This window comes from Dama dama, chromosome 14 (assembly GCF_033118175.1).
Source record: "Dama dama isolate Ldn47 chromosome 14, ASM3311817v1, whole genome shotgun sequence".
NCBI lineage: Eukaryota > Metazoa > Chordata > Mammalia > Artiodactyla > Cervidae > Dama > Dama dama.
This window is the reverse complement of record NC_083694.1, coordinates 69,484,833-69,506,274: the sequence shown is the minus strand read 5'-3', so window position 1 is coordinate 69,506,274 and position 21,442 is coordinate 69,484,833. Positions and strand designations below refer to the sequence as shown.

At 47.9% G+C, this 21,442-nt stretch overlaps 2 protein-coding genes across 6 annotated transcripts in view; both read right to left on the bottom strand.

Moving 5' to 3' along the window:
• C14H1orf74 (chromosome 14 C1orf74 homolog) overlaps positions 1–3,799 on the bottom strand; it is a 32,734-nt gene extending 28,935 nt beyond the window's left edge. For 3 of the 4 annotated variants that reach the window (XR_009695860.1, XR_009695861.1, XR_009695859.1), the window contains exon 1: positions 639–3,339. The gene's annotated coding sequence lies outside the window, so the exon portion shown is untranslated. Of the gene's footprint in view, positions 1–38; positions 184–638 lie in introns of all 4 variants that reach the window. The other variant, XM_061161049.1, reaches the window with a different exon arrangement.
• Positions 3,800–3,873: 74 nt separating this feature from the next.
• IRF6 (interferon regulatory factor 6) lies at positions 3,874–20,901 on the bottom strand. 2 transcript variants are annotated; one of them, XM_061161044.1, is made up of 9 exons: positions 20,867–20,901; positions 16,505–16,587; positions 15,802–15,978; positions 11,885–12,089; positions 10,817–10,945; positions 8,301–8,459; positions 6,819–7,211; positions 5,986–6,104; positions 3,874–5,320 (listed from the first exon to the last, which is right to left on the bottom strand). In XM_061161044.1, exons 3-9 carry the CDS (start codon positions 15,973–15,975, stop codon positions 5,096–5,098), a joined length of 1,404 nt encoding a protein of 467 aa, XP_061017027.1. In that variant the 5' UTR covers positions 15,976–15,978; positions 16,505–16,587; positions 20,867–20,901; the 3' UTR covers positions 3,874–5,095. The 2 variants fall into 2 exon arrangements, with proteins under 2 accessions (XP_061017027.1, XP_061017026.1); XM_061161043.1 differs by lacking the exon at positions 20,867–20,901 and adding an exon at positions 20,706–20,860.
• Positions 20,902–21,442: the final 541 nt, after the last annotated feature.

The following is a 21,442-nucleotide window of genomic DNA, read 5'->3' as shown; positions in this document are numbered from 1 at the left end:
CCTAGCGTCCATCCTAAGTTTGACTTGTTGTAACTTACTTTCTCTGCTTCAAACTTAAGGGAGCTTAGGGCAGAGAAGAGAGAGAGCAGATCTGAGAAAAATTCTGCCTTCTGAGCAAAGTTCTGGGTTTCAAAGGCACTCTTTTTCATTTCCAACTCCTCCTTCTCTTCCAGCCAAGAAAAGCTGTAAGAAAAACAATCTAATTAAACTAATACACACTAGAATGTGGCCTACCAACCATCTCGCTGTGTGCCTGCTACATCCCGTCTACTCTTTTGACGCCATGGACTGTAGCCAGCCAGGTTCCTCTGTGCATGGGATTCTCCAGGCAAGAATACTGGAGTGGGTTGCCCTGCCTTCCTCCAAGGAGTCTTCTCCCCCCAGGGATCGAACCCGCATCTCCTGCATTGGCAGCCAACTGGGAAGCCACCAAACATCTCACCAAGACATAAAAGTAAACAAATGAAACCAGCTAGAATTGCAAGAAGGTTGTAATTTAACTTCTGACGGTCCTGCCTTCTCCTACTAAAGGATATCTTCGGGCTCCGGGACGATGGGCTCGCCACGCCTTTTCGTGAACGTAGCATCCTGACTTGTTAAATGAGGCAGAGGTGTCTCTCACACATACTGATACCTACGTTCTTCTACTTCCGCTGCAGGCTCGCGGGCTCAGGAACTCCTTCCAGTTTCCTGCCCCTTGGCAGGAAGACCGTGAGGCCCGAACCCTCAGCAGCAACAACAGTGGAAAATCCTCTCAGCATGGGTAAGTCCTTCACTGCCTAGCGGGCAGAGTCGGCGAAGTCAGCCTACTGCGCATGCCCAACACAACCCCAGTTCCGCCCCCTTCCGTGACGTCACCCAGTCGGCTCCCGCGCCTCGCGTTAGAACCAGCCGGCCGGAAGTGTGGGCGCCTGAGGCCCAGCCCTTTCCGGCCAGAGAGGCGTTGGCCCCACCCGTCAGCGTAGGAACGGAAGGGGGAGGAGTGGAAGAAAGCGGGCGGGTGAAGCTGGTCGTCCGTTGCGTGTCCCAGCGCTCCGCCGCTTCCCCACCTTGTGTATTATTAAGTCCAGAGTCCCACCTGACCCGGAGGGCAGAAGCAGAGCACGCGGCGCCGGAACACCGTTTGATTTGTTTCTGGAGAAGTTCACTTTCCTCTCCAAACGAAACCTCTCAAGATTAGCGACGTGCTTCACAGATCTTCACTTGTAGGTGGTGCTGCACGGCTGGTTTTCACTTTGACCTGCCTAAGCCCTGAATCCGAAAGGCTGAATTCCGAGAAGTGGGTGGACAAATGTCCTGGCCAAGGTTCGTCATCGCTAAATAGGGCGTGAAGGGCATGAGTGTTTTCACTCCGAACAGCTGTGTGCTATGTATGCTTCTAGGCGCTGGAGGTATTGGCAGCATACGAAACAGACCAAAAAACCCACCTTCTTGGAGCCCAGGCTGTAGGAATTCAGTTTGCTGACTTCACATGAAAAATGAGAGTCAGAGATGGAGAAGCTTTTCAATCAGCTCATTAAGAATAAAAAGTTATTTCACTGAAAGTTTTACCAGCGATATGACACATACCACGAAGGGGAAGAATTTCTTGGGAAAATTCATATCTAAAGAAATGGCCCAAACTTGTTGATACAGGAGCAGAGCAGAGGCTAAAGGGAACTGCGGGCACCTACCCTGGAAGTTTCACTCCTGGCTGTACCACCTACTCTGGAAGTTTAACTCCTGGCTGTACCTTGGGTCTTCAGACTGTGAAGAGAGACCACTGTGGAGTGGAGGTGTGGCCAGCTTGGAAGGACGACCGGCTTGTAGGGCTCCCATTTTAATGTTCTTAGCTCAGAGGGAGTCAGAAGCAGAGTAGAAACTAATTTTAGAATTTTTTCCCTCCCTGCGTTTATTTTCCCATAGTAGTTAACAATCTGTAAAAGGAAAGACTTATTTAGTTCATTCATTCTAACAAATATTTGAGAATGTACTATGTACCAGGTACTGTGCTAGGGCTGGCAGTACAGTCCAAGACACACAGTCCTTACCTCCAGCAAGTTTACAGTCATGCAGGACACAGGTACTGAGCAATTACAAGGGAATAGATTATTCTGAAAGATAAGTGTAGGGTGCTCTGGGGACATATAGCCAGGGACCTAACTATGTGACAAGGGACCAGCCCAGATCCAACATTTGCCCTCTCATTTATACCTACAACTGGCTTTGGGGTTTTGTTTTCTTTTCCCAGTGAGATGCCATGAGAAGTCTTCATGCACCATTTCACCTCAAGGTTGGGAAGGAAGAAATGTTCTTTTTTGTCTCACTTATCAATATGATGTGGTTCCTGTCCCAGACCACATTCAGGCAGTTCCAGAGTCTGCTTTTGAACAGAACGTGCAGATCCAGACTGTGGCCAACAGTGAAGGGTGGACAGTGAAGAAAACAAAAGCTGGTGACACCACCTGAAGGCACAGAAGTAGAAAACACCAAGGGAGGGTATGGTGTAACAATCAACTGAGATAGCAGACTCAGTCTCCAAGAAAGGATATCTGGCATCAGGACCAGAGAAAGAACACTGAGGGAGATCAGTGGAGAGCCCTGCATACACTGTCCCAGCATTCTGAAAAGGATAAAAAACAAGGAAGAAACTATGCTATTGGGTTAAGGCCTCATAAAACCACTCATTCATTCCTCTGACATATTCATAAGCTTTTCATTACAGTCACATACTAAAAGTTCAGTCTTTCTTGGCACCTAAACACTATGCTCTACACCCTTTGCCAGCTCACATTTTCTGGGCCCTCATCCAGATGGACAGCCTGTTAGCATTACATAGGAAAAGGGGACGGGCCCGGTCCAGATCCAACAGTTGTCCTCCCAATGTATTTATTGTGGATTCTTTTTTTTTCTAACTTTGAACTATGCAGACACAGAGGCAGCCAGGTGTCAATTCCAAATCCCTCACTTCACCCACTCAGATGCTCCCAGAGTATAAAGTTTCTAGACCTTGCATATTTCCTGGTCTCTAGAAGCCCAACTTCTGCTCACAATTGAGCACTCAGATTTCTCTTGTCATACTTTAGTAACAGCAGATCTACTAGGTCCCTTAGAGACCCTAAAACCACAGCTTAAGCATTCTGAATAAACATTGCTACTTGTAATTTAGGGGAGCTTATGGTTTTTAAATAAAGCTAGCCCAACTTTTTAGCAAGCTCAACTTCAGTAGCAAGTAGGAGGTGGCTTTAAGGGTAGCAGAGCAGACATGGACTTTCTTAATACGATATGGCCCAAAATAGGTATCAGCATTTGGGAGGATTGCGGCCTGCAACCAGAGACTAGCATCTTGTTTTCCATTTCGGGCGTGGAGTTTAAATTATGTAGAATTTCACCGTAAAAAGAGTAAAAGGGTCAATGACAAAGTAAAAGCTAATGCCAGTTTGTGGCAGCCAAGGCTGCAATGTTCTGCACCACTCTTCACCTTAATTGTTCAAACGCACCAACCTCCTTCACCTTAATTGTTCAAACGCACCTACCTCCACCGAGGAGGGAAACATGCAGGTTTGTACTACATGAGTCTTTTCCAGAAAAGCACTGCCCAGCCCTTCTTCACACTGCCCTTAACATATTCAACACCCTGTTTTTCCCAACTGCAAAAAATCCAAATGAAAGGAAAACGTGTCCATGCACAGACGAACTGTCCTTGTCTCTTCTGTAGTCAGAGGCATTCGTCCTGCATGCCCAGCTCAGTCTCAGGTCTTCCTCAAAGAAGGGAAAGAAGAACAAGGGAGCTTTATCCTCTCTGAAGGCTCTCACTGAGTCATAGACTCCCATCTATCTCTCACACACACACACACACAGTGGTACAGACATACCTCATTTTATTATTGTGTTTTGCTTTATTGCACTTTGCAGATACTGTGTTTTACAAATCAAAGGTTTGTGGCAACCCTGCATCAAGACTGGTGGCACCATTTTTCCAACAGTATTTGCTCACTTCATGTCTATGTGTGATGTTTTGGTAATTCTCACAATACTTCTTTTTTTTTTGTTATGGTGATCTGTGATAAGTGATCTTTGATGTAACGATTGCAAAAAGATTATGACTAACTGAAGACTCAGATGGTTACCATTTTTTAGCAATCAAGTATTTTTAATTAAGGTATGCACATTTGTATTTTTAGATATACTGCTATTGCACACTCAGACTATAGCATAATGTAAACATAACTTTTATATGCCTTGGAAAACCAAAAAATCTGTATGACTTGCTTTATGGCAATATTCAGCTTATCATGGGGGTTTGGAACCAGCCTGGCGATACCGCCGAGGTATGCCTGTATTTGAGTGGTAGCAAGTTGAACACCTGACCACAGAATCCCTAACCTTTTTCTATGTCAACAGCTTCCTTTTAGAAGCTCAATTTGTGAGCTTTTACTCCACAGGCTGGGTGACTTTCAGACTTTGGCACCTATTTCTGTTTAGATATCAAGCTTGGTTCCTAAGCAACCAGCTGGCACCCCTCCCTCCCTCTCCCCCATCAGGGAACCAGCCTACTATACTAGCATAACAGGTCAAACGGAGATCAATCCTGGACAAATCAGTGCTTCAGGAGACTTTAATGAGAGCCAAAAAAAAAAAAAAAAAAACCATGGCACAAGAACAAGGCAGAAGGGTTCTGTTCCGGGCAGTTTTGCCTTGTACAAATAGAATGAAGTCATCAAGTCAGAGTCTTAAAGCTGGCATTATTTCAGGCATCATTCTAACTCCTTCACTTTACAGTAACGAATATAAAGCCCAGAGGTTAAATGACTTGGTTCAACACCACCCCACTGGAAGCAAAGCTGCAGTTAGAACCCTGTTGTCCAAACTCCCAGGCTAAATCTCCTTCTATTGATACTACATTATACTACCTTGGGAGGTTTAAAGAAGAGGAAAGTATGAAGGGTGATTTTTTTCATAAATTAAATCAACTTTAAAAGCTAGACATACTTGGAGAGTCAGAGATTACTAATATTGTTAGAAGAAAGGCTTTAGAAAGCTGGTTAAATCTGAAAAATAAAAAATATCCATATGTACAATATTATAAAAAAGAGGAGGAAGATGGCATTCATGATCACTGAGCTGGCAGGGCAGGGGGCAGTTGCATGCTGGGGGTGGGCTGCATGGGCTGCCAGCTTTCCTGGGTTTGCAGGATGCGGTACAGCTGCTTCAGCTGAGCAACGATGTTATCCTTGATGTCTGGAGTTGAGATCTGCAGGCGGACACTGCCACTGTCAAAGGATCGTGTGAAGTCACCAGAAAACATCTCATAGATCATCCGAGCCACCACTGGAATGACCTGTTCAGGACACAGAGCACACAGGTATCCTCTGAGAAAAGGTTCAGAGAAAGAAAAAAAAAAAAAAAAACAGCAGGAGGGACCCAAGATTGAAGGAAGGACTAGTGAGGTTATGGGAAAGTCCCCAACTTTAATGTCTAGACACAGAATATGCTTTCATCTCTCTGGACTATCCTGCCAAGGTTCACTTTAGAATTTGGTTCAGACGAAGGGAAAGAACTGAGAGGCAGCATCTCATCACATACCTAAATAAATAACTGCTTACTGACAAAGACTTTTACCCAAATTTCATCTATTGCCTATCCTGTTTCACAAATCCACAGCCAAACCCAAGTGGTCTTGCTGCCACTTTACAGAATATGTCCTTTAAAGTAGCTCAAAAAGACTTCTAAAAGAGCTGCAAAGAGTCATATCCTATTAGGCTTCTGCAAGACTCTAAAGTCATTGAGAAAACAGAGTCTCCCGTGAATCAGTAATTTGCCTTGAGGACCTCCTATTCTCCAGCCTGGTTCTACTGTACAATATACAATACTCTGTTGCTCCTCCATCTAATGGGATTAAAATCCACATAGGCTGATGGATACCTCAACTGAGGGCTCAACCCCAGACCTACGGGCTAAAGCATTGATAAAAAGGCAAAGAGTTGTTGACATTTATCTCCTCACCTGAACCAAGATGAGTTTCCTTTCCTGGGGTTTCCCATCTGGCCATTCTTCCCCAAAGCATAAGTAGATCTCAAATGGTGGCTGCTTCTCTATCTGTCCTTTCTGGTGGGCAATGAGATCTGTAGAACATGGAAGAGCAGTTCGGTATACTGGGTCATTCCACATCCACTCAGTAAACACCAGCGTTTAGGTTATGTTGTCTAGTGTGGTGGCCACTTGCCACATGTGGCTACTGCATTTAAATTCATTAAAAGTAGATAGTTCCTTAGTCACATTACTCACATCTACATACTCAACAGCCACATGTGGCTAGTGACTACCACACCAAACAACACAAATATAGAAGATTTTCATCATTTCAGAGGGTTTTATCGGACACCACTTAAACTAGACTTGGGGTTCAAATCACATCGGAAAATTTACATCTCATTCCTCTCCTTGAATATACCTGCTTGAATTTGCCACTCAAATATGTCCCAGATGAGAAGACTATATTTTTAACCACTTATGATGAGTAGGGTCACCTTCTAAAGTGAAGGATAAATAAGTTGGTGGACTCTGGGGAGCAATGAAAAGCTGTCTCCCTCTTCTGCCAACAAAGGAACCACAGCAAACCTAAAACTGGCTTCAAATATATAGCTTTGGAGTGGAACATCCTTCTGCCCCGGTCACTTTTATTTTTCAGAATCAAGGTTTTCTTCTACCTTGACTTCTTGCCGAAGAAACTATTTCCTTAGGATCTTTGCAGAGCCAGGAAAGGCGGGGCAGGAAGGAGGAAGACATACTTGCAGGGAGCCGTTCCCACCCATCAATCCTCTGAAAAAAAGACTCACCACTCAGGAACGTTTCCAGACAAAACAGTTTGACCTTCTTTTGTCTCTCAATCAGGTTGGGGGCAACAAGTGATGGGGCACATGGCCCAGACCAGTACACCTTGCACTGGCACAGCCTGATGGCATAGATGGCGTGCCCGCTGACCTCCAGAATCAGTCCTCTATCCATGACGTCTAGCAGCTTGCTGGTGAACAGCTTCTGCTTCTCATTGGTGATGTGCTCCGGCCCTGGGAACTTGACCTGTTCCAGGCTGATAGGACCAAAGAGCTCCTCCTGGTCAGGCATGGGACCCAGGTCCCCATAGAAGAGCCGGCAGCCTTGGGGGTTGCTCACGGTCATGGTCTGCCCATACTCCTTCCCACGGTACTGAAACTTGATGTCCAGGTCAGTCACTGCAAGGAAAGAAGGGACAGTGAGAGTCTTGCCCCACTGCTCTGCCTGTCCATCCCTAAGACTCGTGCAAGTCCATTAGGATCAAGCCACCTTTCAGCCAGCATCCAGGAAGGCCACGGGCATAGTTATCCTTCTTGCAACACAAGGAGACATCAACATATCCTGGGAGTATTCCCTCGAAAGGCTGCCTTGAAGCAAACAGTTCAAAGTCCATCTATACTATCTCGGTTCAATCACCACTCCCTAACAGCTAGAATTCCTCCAACCAAAGTTCTGGGTCCTAGTCTCCCCATTTTGTACTGAGTCTTTACATCAATTGGCTTTAGAAGGAGCTGCTGAAAAAACTAAGGCCGCATCTGGTTTGTGTTATCATTTTTGACTCACTGTTTAAAGAAACCAGAGAGACAATAAAAAATACCAAGCCATCTTTCTGAAAAGTACACAGAGGAGCACACACTGTGGATCTGTTCTAATAATATATCACAAAAGGACACAGTAAGTTTTGTTTACTTGGTTCACAGCAAAGTAAATTTTCACTCAGCAATTGTCTATTGAACGCTATAGGTCTTATCAAAGCTATCAGCCTCTTGGACAAAATGGTAGTTCTCTCCCCTCCCCCAGCCCACCACCCCTACCGTGTGTATTGTGAAAGGGAGAGGCAGGACGTTGATTCTTCACTGAGATGGATTTGTGCCCAATTCAGAAAGAAATATTCTCTGGGTTCTAAAGCCCCTCAAAACCCAAGAGCCTCCTTGACCAAATCCACAGTCAATAACCTCCCTATCCCACTACCAACCTAGTCCCCAAATACCCCAGATACCCTGATAAACCCAGGCCTTCTACCCACCTAAGAGGTGAGTAACTCAGAGCTGCACAGTGGCCAATCAGAGGATCTCCTTGGGCAAGCAGGTATGGGCTAATGTTTCTTTACTTCTTCCCTGGTTACTCATCAGCCAGCCAGGAACCAGACACAGAGGCTGCCTGGGGGACTATTCTATACATGGCAAAGAAATGGAGGCAGAAGGTGGGGCAGGAAATGGACTATAATAGGAGCTGAAGATCCAGTTAGGAAACCAAGGCTTGCTTACTTGGGAGTGAGCTGATCCACAGCTCTGGAGAGCCGTAGAAAGGCTGTACAGGTGCCTGGGGCACTTCCATCTCCAGAGGTTCCGTTTTGGGCCACACTGCTTCAGGGCTGCAGTTGCCCACACTGCAGTTGCCCACGCTGGCTGGTGCTATCGGAGAACCTAGAAGAAGAGAAGGATGTGGGTGGGCTGGTGGGGTACCACCCATGCACACCACCTGGGGCTGAGGCTCCAAAACCTACAAGGTCCAACACTGGACCACGACTCAGCATAGCAGCCCAATAATTCCCCCAACGAACACCAAAAGAAACAAGGTTCTCCTGCTTCTGCTTCCTAATCTTGTTAGTTCTTGCATCGACTCATGATACTGACGACGTGCATTTGCTGATGACTAACAGACAATTGAGTTTTCTCTGGGGTTAAATTAGAATGGGTATGAATGTGAGGTTCCCTGTTGCAAAATTTGGGCCCAGCAATTAAATAGAAGCTGGTTGTCTTCTGTAAAATGAACTCAACTAAACTGGTTGATTAACTTTGAGTGTTAATACATAGAAATTTGTTTAAAAACAAACAAACACTTTATATGCATGCAACTTCTAAAAGGATACTCAAGAAACTGGTAGGATCTGTCTTCTCCAGGAAAGAAACTGTTTAGAGAAAGGATGGAAGGAAAATCTTTCAGCTGATTTCCTTCTTGTACCATTATGAATGTAAGAGTATTGTTTATTCCAAAGTATCCAATTAAAGAAACTGAGGCTCAGAAGGCCAAAGGACGTGATTCTAAGTCCCACAGCAGCGAAGTGAAAAGCTCTTGAGAGAATGAGAAACCCATTCTGTCTCCCTGCTATTGTCAAAGTTGGCTCACTCCAAAGTTTTCAGATTTCTCCTCCTGACCTCACCTTTTAAGCATCTATTCTTCAACAATTCTTCTTTCTCTGCCCAACAGCTCTGAAATCACAGAGGTTAATGTTTCTTTGATCCTTTGTGTACAAGCCTGGTTAAATCTATGTACCCATTTTACTTTTGTTTTTAATATATGTTCACATGTTTCCATAAAGGATCCAAGGTGGCCCATAACACAAGGCCAAACAACAGAATCTTTAATAAGACATGAAAAGAAATAGGAAATTGGAAAAATAATCTTTTTTAAGTAGTAAAATAATAATAATAAAGTATATATATCCAGGAAATGAGTTGTATCCTTTTAAGGGGTGAGAAGAACAGAATGAGTCAGCCAAGGATTTGGGAAAGGATCTCACATTTCCGAATGTCCAAATCTTAAGATTTCACTAAATGGGAATGTAGCTGTGGCAATATTAGCCTGAGCAAGCTCGATGATGACTATCTTTACTCATCACTTGGTTGCAAAGTTATAAATGACAGGGTAAGTGAAGGAAGACAAGTAGACAGATAAGAGTCATTTCTTGACTCTCCGAGGAAGGGGCATCCTCTAGAATAGGATATTCCAAAATCCTAAAGGAATCATCTTGCTATACTGAATTTTCTAGGTGGCAAAATTATCTCACTTTACCCATAGCAGCCAGGTAGTACTAGTGGTAAAAAAAAAAAAAAAAAAAACAAACTTGCCTGCCAATGCAGCAGACATAAGAGCCTCGGGTTCGATCCCTGGGTCGGGAAGATTCCCTGGAGGAGGCATAGCAACCCACTCTAGTATTCTTGCCTGGAGAATCCCATGGACAGAGGAGCCTGGTGGGCTACAGTCCATGGGGTCGCAGAGAGTCAGACACAACTGAAGCAACTTAGCACGCAGGCACAGCAGATGGAACTTAGAAAGGCAGGAAAAGCTGCTCAACTGAGTGCAAATCACGTGTCTAGGAGCATGTCAGTGGAAGGTTCAAGTGCAGATGCTGCAGAAGAGATATTCGCCCTGTGTTTGAGAATCCTGTGCAACAACAGAAAATGCAGTATCTGCTCTGTCATGCAGTGACCCTCAAACCTCTCAACTTGTTTTTCCTGGGATGCTGAATTCAAAAGGTTAAAAAAAAAAAAAAAAAAAAAAGATAAAAGTCTCTAGTAGATAAATTTTATCAGAGCCTAGTATTAAGAGCTGTAGAAGCCACAAGGGTCCCATGATACAGTCTTACCAGAGTAGACCCTGTTAAGAGAGTGACAGAAAATTTATACCAAGACAAACACCAGAAGAACTGGTCTACAATTCATAAAAATGATGTCTGCACTTTGACCTGACGAAAATCAGCTAAATTTGTAACAGCTGGTGTATTTGTATGTGCGATTGAGAATGAGTTTCATTTTTTAATTTCTCTGTATTATCACATAAGACTCAGAAGATGCTCTCTATGCCTAGAAGCCACCCCACTGGGATAACTGGGCCTAGGAATTCCTTTGCCTATGACCCCTACTTGCTAACATCCTGGCAGCCTGGCCACAGGGTCTAGTCGTTGCTGCCAAGGCAGCGGTGGATATAATGTCAACAGTTGCAAAATGAAAGCCCCTTACCTCCTCTTCATCCCTCCACACCCACCCATCACCCCACTCACCATTGATGTTCAGGAAGGGGAAGGTGTCCTGAATGGGGACATGGTGCTGTGACTGGTCCAGCTCATCCTCCTCATCTTCTTCATCCACATCATTGTCTTTCTCATCCCAAGGAGCAGACCCAGTGGATCCTACCCGAAAAACAGATGCACAGGCCCACAAACGAGCCGCTCACTTTTCACCATCATCCTGGTAGCTGACCCACTGTTCCAGCTAGCCACTGCCAGCACAGAGGCTCCTGGGGTTCAGCGTGCACCCCCAATGCCCTAGCCAAAGTGTGAGGACCGAAGGTGTTCACCACCCCCTTCCAGCTCCTTCTCTAGAACCCTAATGTATGCTCTCACCCTATTCCCTTCTCCTAGAAAACTTTTAACTTCTACTCTAAACCTACTTTGATGCATTAACATCCCTTTTAAGGACCCAAGGACCACAACTTCTCTCCTTTGTAAACTTAATGTGAGGACAGAACCTTCCTCATGGTGAGACATCCCTAGATTTACTGGGGGTCAAGTCTAAATTATATGGCTCTTAATTGGATCATACCGTACAAATTCAATGACATTCACCCATCATTTATAAAGAGAACTTATCAGCTTTTAGAATGTCATGTTAATTGATTCTTAGAATAGCCTTTGAAATAGGCAGGAAAGATGAGAGCCCAGGTTTTATAATGGAAGAAACTGAGGCTCAAAAGGTCAAAGGACTTGATTCAAAGTCCCATGGTAGCGCAGTGAAAAGAACTAGGTTTAGAACTCAGACCTTCCAAGTTTTAATCCCTCCTTCTTCTAAACTCTCTGGCCTCTCTTCTCAGGGCTGAGCCCAGAGAGAAGCTATTTTTACAGAACTCTATGCTCCCTCCATTTTCTAATGCTTTAGTGTTCCACTAAGTGAGTAGGAACACCTTGCTGTATTTATATCTTTTGTTCTCTGAGCCTTTTTAGGAACAGGATTTCTTGTTCAGCAGTCATAAACGTTCTAAGAGAGGCAATTTTCAAGTCAGCTATCTCTTGAAGGGTCCGGCCAGGAACCCAGCACACTGTCCACCTTCTTCCCAGCAGCTGGGGCCTCACCTGGGTTAATGATCGAGCCCTGGGGCTGGGGGATGTCACACACTTGATATATCTTCACTGGGTTCATGGGCACCTCCTTGGTGCCATCATACATCAGATTGAATTCTCTGCTCTTGTTGAGAGCACAACGGAGCTGGGCCTTCCATTTAGCTGGGTCGGGGTCATCCACCCCTTCCTGGTATTTCCCTGTCTCCACAGCCCAGGCCTGAAAGGACAGGAAACTGCAGTGAATGCCTGCTGTTGCCCAGACATGCTGCAAAGCGTGCCCACCCTCCCGTATGCAGACAGACACACACAGCCCCACCTGGCCGCCCCATCGTCCCAACCCCAGTGTACAGAGGCTGCAGCAGGAAACACCACCCTGGAGGACCAGGCAAGGGAGAGAGATTAAACCAGATGCAAATATAATCTTGGGAAAAGAGGAGCCTTATCTCAAGCTTTGGTGCCTGTTGGTGACTACAGCGGCCATAATGAAGGGCTGAAAATAAAGAAACATCTGAAACAAATGTACACTAAGATACTAATGGTAACTTTGAAAGCAGGATTGCAGCTAATTTTTCTTGTTTTGTTTTACTTATTTTTTTTTTTTTTTTTTTTGACATGAGTTGCTTCTATAACAAGAAGAAAAAGGAAGATGGCATATGATATGAAGAGTGTGGTCTTGCTGTTCCCTCCCCCTTCCGTCTTCAATCTGATGCACAAATAACTGCAGGAGCCAAGTGCTGTTAGGACTAAAGTAGCCTGCAGGAGGGCAGGGCATGCACTCTGAGAATTCAACTCGCCTCAGCGGGCGGCGGAGGGCCTCAAGTCCTGATAAACTCACACGACCCGCCTTTCCCTACTTCCTCAAACTCCCACCCTGGGAACATTTCTCTGGAAACACCAGTGGCTGGTGGCCTGGGCCAAAACCACGGTGGCCTCGCCACTCTGGCTCTTAGCTTGCAGGTCTAACAGGCATCCATGTGTCTGCTTCATGGGCTATCCGCCCTTCCCCGCCGTGAACACATTCTCCATGTCTGCGCTTTCTTCAGGGCTGTGCAGTACGTCCTGGCGCAGAAAAGGGGGGTGTCGTCTGCCGAGGACCCAAGATCAGGAAGCACACGGCAGCCTGTTCAAGCTGACGGGGCCCGCCGCTCGTCCAGTCACACCTCCCCGCCTCCGACCCTGACTGTGGACTCCTTCCTCAAGCCCAGATGGGAGTTTTTCTGCCCGGTCCTCTGAGCACTCTGGTCTCCCTCAATCACTCCCTGCAGAGCCTCACAGTCACGAGGAAGCTTCTTCCAATGGCCACCCTGAATCCTTCTCCAGTTCACTCACGTCTTCCTACCCTCTTCTGGGCCGGGGGCTCCCCTCTTTGTATGCGGTGTGGAGTGAAGAGCGCTGACAAGGCTTCTGCCCTCATGTAGCAGGCTCCATCGCATCCAGCCCCCAGTAGGAGATCTCCACCTCACGGGCCCCCAGTGTCCAGAGAGGCCTATCTCCAGTGGCGCCTGGCGGTACCTGGCGGCTGCCCCTCCCTGTTTTCCCCTCCGTTTGTTTGACCTCCAGGTCCACGCGCCTTCTGGCCCCACTCAGCTGGCTTGGGCAGTGCTGACTTTGGCACAGGTCTGCAGATTTCTGTGGCTCCCTAAATCCCTGCCCCTCCATGGAGAGCAGCCAGACTAACCCAGAACCCTTTCTGCTCACAGCACAGCCACCCCCAGGGCCCGTTCAGACGCTGTGGAGGACCTGAGGCTGATGCAGCAGAGGGTGGTATCCACCACGTGACAGCCGTTGTCTTCATAAACAACCTGTGTTCAAACCCATTCTGAGATTCTGGTCACCAGGCAGGTCCCTATTTCTCTTCCAAAAATGGACACAGTCGCTGCATTTTTATGGCAATTTATGAGTCCCTTTCTAGACGTTTATTTCACTCAATTCTCACAGCAATCTTGTGAGGCAGGCAAGACTGGTTTTATCCCGGTTTTACCGAAGGGGAAGCTAAAGCCCAAAGAGATTATGTGACTTGTTCAAGACCACACATGCGAGTGACGATAGTAGGACCTGAAGCCAGGAGTCCCAGCTCCTGGTCAGAAGGGGCTGTCTGATAATGGAACGGGGAGCAGATAGGCCTGGGTTCAAATCCTGGCCCCACCACTTATTGGCTATGTGATTTGGGCAAGTTACGTAGCCCCTCTGAGATTCAGCTTTTACATCTGCAACAGGAGGGTAACATCTTCCTTCCAGCGTCATCAAGAACTAAATGAGATAACGCGCCTAGAGTGTGCAGCAGACACCCTCTTAATGCTGGTCGTCACCTCGACACCCTTATCCTGCCAAAGGCCTGCCAGAGCTTGGGATCTGTGAAGGCACCCTCACTCTCCTCCTGACACCCAGACCTCCCCTTAGCATTCCCCAAACAGATCCACAGATATAACTAGGACAGAGCAGCTGCCCACAGCCACCTTTTCCTCAAGCCCTAAGGATTCAGAACATTTCTCGTGAGTGGAACCTTCGGGAACCAGCCTCTTTCCCCGTGGCCAGCCACCACCAGGCACTTCAACCGCAAGTCCGGCTGCAGGCCAAGGCCACGGCAAGAGGCCAGCTGGGCCCATCGTCCTCTGATGCCAGCTCCAATAATTGGTAGTGGTTTCCAGATGGTTTCTTTACCACTTTCATATCATTATTAAATTTTTTAATTAAAAGCACTGATTTACTTTGTAAGTATTCACAGGCCAATTTTTTCTCTACCTCTCGTCTCTATATCCAATATAACTATATTGGGTGGTGAACAGTTCTAGGATGCCTTCTCCTGGCCCAATCTCAGATGCCCAGAACCTCGGGCATCAGTCTAGAGAGGTTCAGGATAGAGACTGGATTTCACTTGACTTCCAGCTGCTAGTCAGGGAAAAAAATGGAGAAACTCATTTCTCCGTGTTTTGGAGCTGCAGGAACTAAAGTTACTCAAGAGACAGAAGACTGACCAGCACAGAGAAGTTGGTCTGGAGCAGAGGCACAGGTTCCAGAGTTACAAACCACATAATAGCCCTTCCCACAACTACCTTCTCACTGACTTCCATCTTAGATTTTGGTTTCACTTACATTTTATAAAATGCCATGTGATTCAGTCTTGTTTTCAGTTAGGCAAAATAACTCTCACATTCAAGCTATTCTTTAGTGAAGAAAATATTTGTAGAATAAAAACCTGTAATTAAATCACCTTTTCTTTTTTAAGATGGCACAGTGATAAACAACCTGCCTGCCCCAATGAAGGAGATTCAGGTTCGATCTCTGGGTTGGGAAGATCCCCTGAAAGAGGAAATGGTGACCCACTCCAGTACTCTTGCCTGGAAAAAATCCCATGGACAGAGGAGCCTGGAGGGCCATAGTCCATGGGGTCGCAAAGAGTCAGACACGACAGGGCACGCATGCATAGATGGATGGGGCGAAATGTTTTAAAACCAAAAGAAACTTGCAGTGGGCCCTCAACACCCATTCTACGGGCTGTTAGTAGCCTGCTATCACTAAGTAGTTCTGCCTGGGTCTGGATAGCCATTTCCAGACCAGAGAAAGAGCCTTGAGTGAATGAAAGATTGACTGCTGGCTGACCCTCCAGAGCTCTAGAACAGCCCCAGCCTACAGGCAATTAACAGGAGCATAGCCAGTCACACGTGGCATCCCTTGGGATGTGAGCTGAGTACCTTCGGCCGATGGGAAAGAATAAACGGCCTCAACTGTAATAACAGACATGCCCCAACAAGAGAAATCACTATGCCTGCTAAGTCTGTCCCCCCACCCACATCAACAACATTCTGCTGCATCAGCATTTTGGATCTAGGACCTTCTTCATGCCAAAATTGAAAACAAGACAACAAAAAACCAGAAGGGCCTAAGAACTGGGAAACGTCTCGAGTGAGACGGTAAAAGAAGACCTTTACCTTGAAAATGGTGTTTTCCTCCTCTTGCTGGGGGCTGTGCCGAGTGGCATGCTTCCAGGGGATCTGGAAGCGTTTGGAGTCCCTGTGTAGCCAGATGAGCCCCGGGTACAGGCCACTATCCACTTGGGCCACCAGCCAGGGCTTCAGCCGAACTCTGCGGGGGTGGAGGGCCATGATCTGGGTTGGGGGGAGGGGGGGAGAAGAGGGGAGAGGAGAATTAGGCCAGCCCCTGGGAAAAGTTCCCAGCCACTGTTGCCGTATGATAGAGCTACAGTTTCATTAGATTACAGCAAAGAAACTAAATATGGGAATAAACTGTGCCAGGTGGGGAAGAAAAGAAAAGAGGTTAAAAGGTTCTTTTGATTCTTATTCCAAAGCCATTTATTTTTCATGCTCCAGCCAAATCAGACTTATCATGTAAGTAGATCACATTTCTTCTATTTAAATCCTGAGGCAGAAAAATAAAAAGATGATGTCATCCCTGCTGGAACACAGTCCTTCCTGAAGTACCAAGGGAACAGAAGGCAAATTGCCCTTTTCAATCTCATCTCAGGAGAGGGAAGAAAAAAGTTATGGAAACAGCAAAGGATAGACAAGAACTTGAAGCGTGCGCTCTCTTTTTTAGACAACTATGGAATGACAGCATCGTGATGAGAGAGAAGTAGGCAAAGGGGTGGGTGCTGGTAGCAAAGTCCTCACTTACATCGATGAGCAGGCAGTGTCTCCACAGAAATCTGAGAGCTGGGCCTCAAGTCAGGTTTTCTTTCTCTGGGCCACCCAAAGGTTCTGTACAGGGGGAGAAAAAAAGGGAAGGGGAGTCTGAGCTGGTTATTCCTAGAACAATCCAGTGCTCTGTAACTGAGTCTGGTAAAGCTCAGAAGCCCTGAAATAATCAAATATCACAGTACCTAACCCTAGAGTCCTAAGAACAGTCATGAGACACGCTCCCTACTGTTAGGACAGCCTCCTCACCTGGGTCTGTTTATCTCCCCCACAGAGGCTGAGTGGAACTGATTGGCTACAGGAGCCAGCCTGGGTAAAGTCTGCAATTGATTCTCATAAAAATAGAAGGGCTCAGCACAGCCTAGCAGATAACATTCGGTGCCAGCAGGGAAACAAAGGCTGGTCCCAACTGGGTGGCTAAAAGAAAGAGCAAACCCTTGGAGAATTGCTTGCCTGGGATGCTGCATTTAGAGTCTTTTTTTTTTTTTGGTGTTCTTATCTCACTTTGTTTTTACTTTCAGGTGAGAAAGAGATGCCTGCAAAACAACGTTCATTCAACAAATATTTGTTCGTCAGCTACTGTATGACAAGTGCGAAGTCAGTTACTAAACACAATGTTTTCATCAGACTGCCTGAAGAAATACATGCTGGAATTGCTCAAACCCCACAAGAACCTGAGAAAAGGAAGATAAACAAGTCACCTTCCCACCAAGAAAGATTCCCACCAGGGTTGCGGTTCAGAAATCAAACCCGTTGAGTCAGCTTAAGTCTCCCCCTCGGAGGAGCTTAGCTGAGAGGGTGGCCCCTAACGCGTCACTTCTTTCCTGAGCCGGCCTGACAACCAACGGGAAAACTCAAACCCAGCTGGGTCACCGGCACTTTAAGAGCAAAGCAGGACCTGCCCCCACCTGAGCCTTCTGACCCAGTTACCAAGCCGTGAAACTGAAACCTGCCCCCCTAGGGAGCAGAGCTCCCCACCGGCAGGCAAGGTGGCATGGGGTGTTCAAGTGCCCTCTACCCCCGAGTTCTGGGCCTTGGTGTAGGTTGCTCCGTAGGGCAGCAAATCAAGCTATCAAACCCGGGAGAACATTTACCTTATAAGGAGGAGGGAATGCATATCCTCCGCAGGGCAAGTTCTAGCCTTCCCTTCCTCAGTCCTGGCCTGTGGTAATGGGGGGGATGGGGTGAAGGAAGAACCAAGAGAACCGGAAATGGGTGGCAAACGGGTCCACCTAGTGAGGGGCTTTTGAGAAGATCTACTGCAATACGGTCAGCCATCCTATACTTTTCCCTGGTAGTTCAGGAGGTGAAGAATCTGCATGCAACATGGGAGACCGGGGTTCGATCCCTGGGTCAGGAAGATCCCCTGGAGAAGGGAATGGCAACCCACTCCAGTATTCTTGCCTGGGAGATCCCATGGGCAGAGGAGCCTGGCAGGCTAGAGTCCGTGGGATCACAAAGAGTCAGACACGACTGAGCGACTAACACACTTGTTGCAATATGGTCAGTCCTGTGTCTAGGACTGGCAGACATGTGAAGTCCACCTCTTATAGGATCGCAGGCTTTAAAGAAGAGGGTTCCTCCTAGTTGATCCATGGCACATCAAGAAAAAAATTAAGGCAACCAAGCCAACACAAGGAACTTCACACAGAGTGATGTGGAGGGAGAAGTATCCACCCATGGAGATCAGTGATTGAGATCTAGAGCCGTGTTCTCAGCATTCTCTCAGGATGGCAGCACGCAGGGGCAACCCTACCCCGCCTCCTCCTCCCTGCCCCACCTCCATCACAGCTAACCCTCCCCATCTTCTCCAAGCCAACCAGCATCTCCACCTGCCACCCAGTAACTAAGACTACAAAAACAGGCAGAGAGGGAAAATTGGGAGGCAATCAAAATAACAGGGAAAAACAGCTAATCAGACATTCATAGGCTGCTGTATCAAGCAGCTATGAACATCGAGGCATCTGAAGAATTTTTATTGGATTTGGGAAAATGTTTATATATGTACTTAAGAGGGAAAAGGCATCGTACAATATTGACTGGATAGTATCTCCTCCATCTTGTAACATAACATGCACTTGTGTATATATGCGCATAGAATTTTTAAAAGGGGTAGAAATAAGATATCGATGCAACAAGAAGTTCTTAGTCGTTACCCAAGTAGTTACCTTAGTGTTGGTAGGATTGTGGATGACTTTCACGCTTCCCTACATACTTTTATACGATTCACATTTTCCTACAATGGCATGTTTTAATTTATAGTTTAAAAACAGAACACTACAAGTAATATATTTTTTTTTAAACCACAGGAAGCTAAGGCATTCTTGGCCACTGGGAGGTAAAAAAGATGATGGCCTTCCGCTAACAGAAACCATGGTAACAACAATCCTCTATATCTACAAAGGCTTTATAGTTTTCACATACGTGTTTACTTAACGTGTCTGACTTCATCCTCATGATCTAGAAGTATTATTATCATCCCCATTTTACAGCTGGGTTAACTGAGGCACAGCAACATGTTTTAACTGGGGCCTGGACCCAATACTTCCGAGTCAGTGTGCTCTACCATAACCTGCCACCGCACCCAGCCCTCCGAGTCTCTCCCTTCTTCTGTACACCAAGAGCAAAAACCAAACACATCGACAAAGATCCAAGCAGCACAGAGGGCCAACAAAATGCTTGCGGGGGGAGACTGCATGACACCCACCCTCAAACACATCTAAACCAAAGGTTTCTTTCAAAACTCTCTTGCCACCCAAATCCCAAGGCCCACAGAACAACCCTAGCCTAGTTGAATTCAGCTCTGGCTATCTCTAGCCACCATTATAGCAAAATTCAAGGCCTGAGTCTCCAACAGGTATTCAACCAGCCACAGAACAAAGATGCTAACCCAATCACTCCCCTCACACTGGGCACTGAGCACAGATGCTTTCAACCTCCCCAATGCATGAACTATCCTCTCTCACACCCCAATCCAGGGAACAGGTCCCCTAGAAACACCCGCACTGCCATCTCTGCAGCCCCTGCCCAAGAACACGGCCACCCCAAAGCCGAGATTCAACTGTCAGTGATTTTGCTCAGAGTAAAACACACACACCCTCATTTCTTTCAGACAGGCCTCAAGGGATGGTCCTGCTTTTTTTCTCCCTCCTCTTGGAGGGACCTGAAATGCCATCTTCCAAGTTCCCCGGTCTTTCCTCCATTTAGTTCAGCCCCGTTTAGGGGTAAATTCTGAGCCTCTAGCCATAATTCCTATGCCCCTCCCCCGCTGCTTGATTGAAGTTGGGGGCTGGAGAGAGCTAGCGACCCTGTATGGGGTGCTGGTGTCAAGCGTTATGCAAACATCTAAGCCTAAAGAACTGTCCTGGGTCGGCACCCCGCCTTCCCCAACCCCTGCTCAAACGCGCCTTCTTCCTCTCCCTTCCTGGCTTCCACTTTTGACAGCGACTGAGACAGCAGGGTGGCGTCGGGTGACCCCTTTACCACACAGCAGGCTCCCTGTGAACACGGGCACCCCGGGCCTGCTTTCCACCCCGGCCTGGAAGACTTTCCCCACTTCTCCACACCCGCCCTCCAGCCCCTTCAGGCGAAGAGCGCCTCACCCCCAGAGCAACCACGCCCGGCGCCACCCTCCCCGGCACCTCGTTTGGCTACTTGGAAATCCACGGGTGTCTCCCAGGCCCAGGGAGAGGGGTCTGACGGTGCGAAACAAATTCCACGGGAGAAAACAAACTGGCCGAAGCTACTGGTCGCCCCGACCCGCAATTTCTCAAAACACCCGCCAAGATCAAGGGCCAGCCGTCCGTCCTGGGAAATCCCCTCTTTGGGCAGCTAGGGCCGGCGGAGTGGCGAGCCGGTAGGACCAGAGGGGTGGAGGCGCCTTAGCGCGCCCCGACGGTGGGTGGGTGGAGGCTGGGAGCCGCGCATTCCCGCTGGGCGGGGAGGGAAAGGAAGTGGACCGAAGCAAGTGGTCGGGAAGGGTCCGGCGATCCCAAGCTGGGGCTGACCATCCAGTAGCCACCTGGGTCACAGGGACGGGCACCCAGCCCTAGAGGACATCGCCCGACGTACAGCTGTCCCTAAGCAAGCTCTCCTCACCCCTGCAGGCTCTGGAGGGGACCCTTCACCAGCGGGCGTGTCCTCCCTTCCCCAAGCCAGTCTCCGGACTTTGGCGTTCCCACCTGTCTTCAATCCGGCTGCCAGAAGCCAACGTCCCTCCGAACCAAGTCCCCAGGTACGATCACCCGCCGCCACCGCGCTCCTCGACCCGTAGGGAGAGAGACGCCTGGCTGTGAGCTGGTAGGGACTGCGGCCTCGCTCCCCGCCCCGCGCCGGCCCTCACCTGCCTGGCCCAGGTGCGCCAGGCTCACGTCAGCGCCTCGCCCGGGGACGCCGCGGCCCCCACCTCCGCCGCCCGGCCCCGCCTCCCAGGTGTGGCCCCGCCTCCCAGGTGTGGCCACGCCCCCGCGTCCGGGATTGGCGGGTCACGAGAAATATGATACCCTGTGTTCCTAGGAGGCCCAGGCCCTCGCAGCGCCTTCCCCACCGCCCTGCCCTGCTCCTCATTCAGGCTGAGAAGGTAAACGCCAGGATTCAGGTCTAGACCTGACCCCTCGGGGCTCGTGGGCTTGTGCACTGGAAGCGACTGCGAGGAAATCTAAGTCGAGGAGATTTAGATCTAAGTCGAGAAGGGGCCTCCCTCCCTCCTGGCCAATAATTACCCCTTCGGTATGGAGGTGGTGCTAGTAGGAAGTAACCTGCTTGCCAACGCAGGAGACATAAGAGACACGGCTTCGATCCCTGGGTCGGGAAGATCCCCTGGAGGAGGGCATGGCAACCCACTCCAGTGTCCTTGCCTGGAGAGTCCCATGGACAGAGGAGCTTGGTGGGCTACAAGTCCACAGTGTCACAGAGTCGG

Excerpts from the sequence above, each read along its gene's own strand:
- IRF6 (XM_061161044.1), bottom strand. The coding sequence starts at position 15,975 with ATGGCCCTCCACCCCCGCAGAGTTCGGCTGAAGCCCTGGCTGGTGGCC. Across the intron at positions 6,105-6,818 it reads TCTGGAAACGTTCCTGAGTG|ATCTCATTGCCCACCAGAAA; the intron begins GTGAGTCTTTTT and ends CATGTTCTACAG. Across the intron at positions 5,321-5,985 it reads GGAAACTCATCTTGGTTCAG|GTCATTCCAGTGGTGGCTCG; the intron begins GTGAGGAGATAA and ends TGTCCTGAACAG.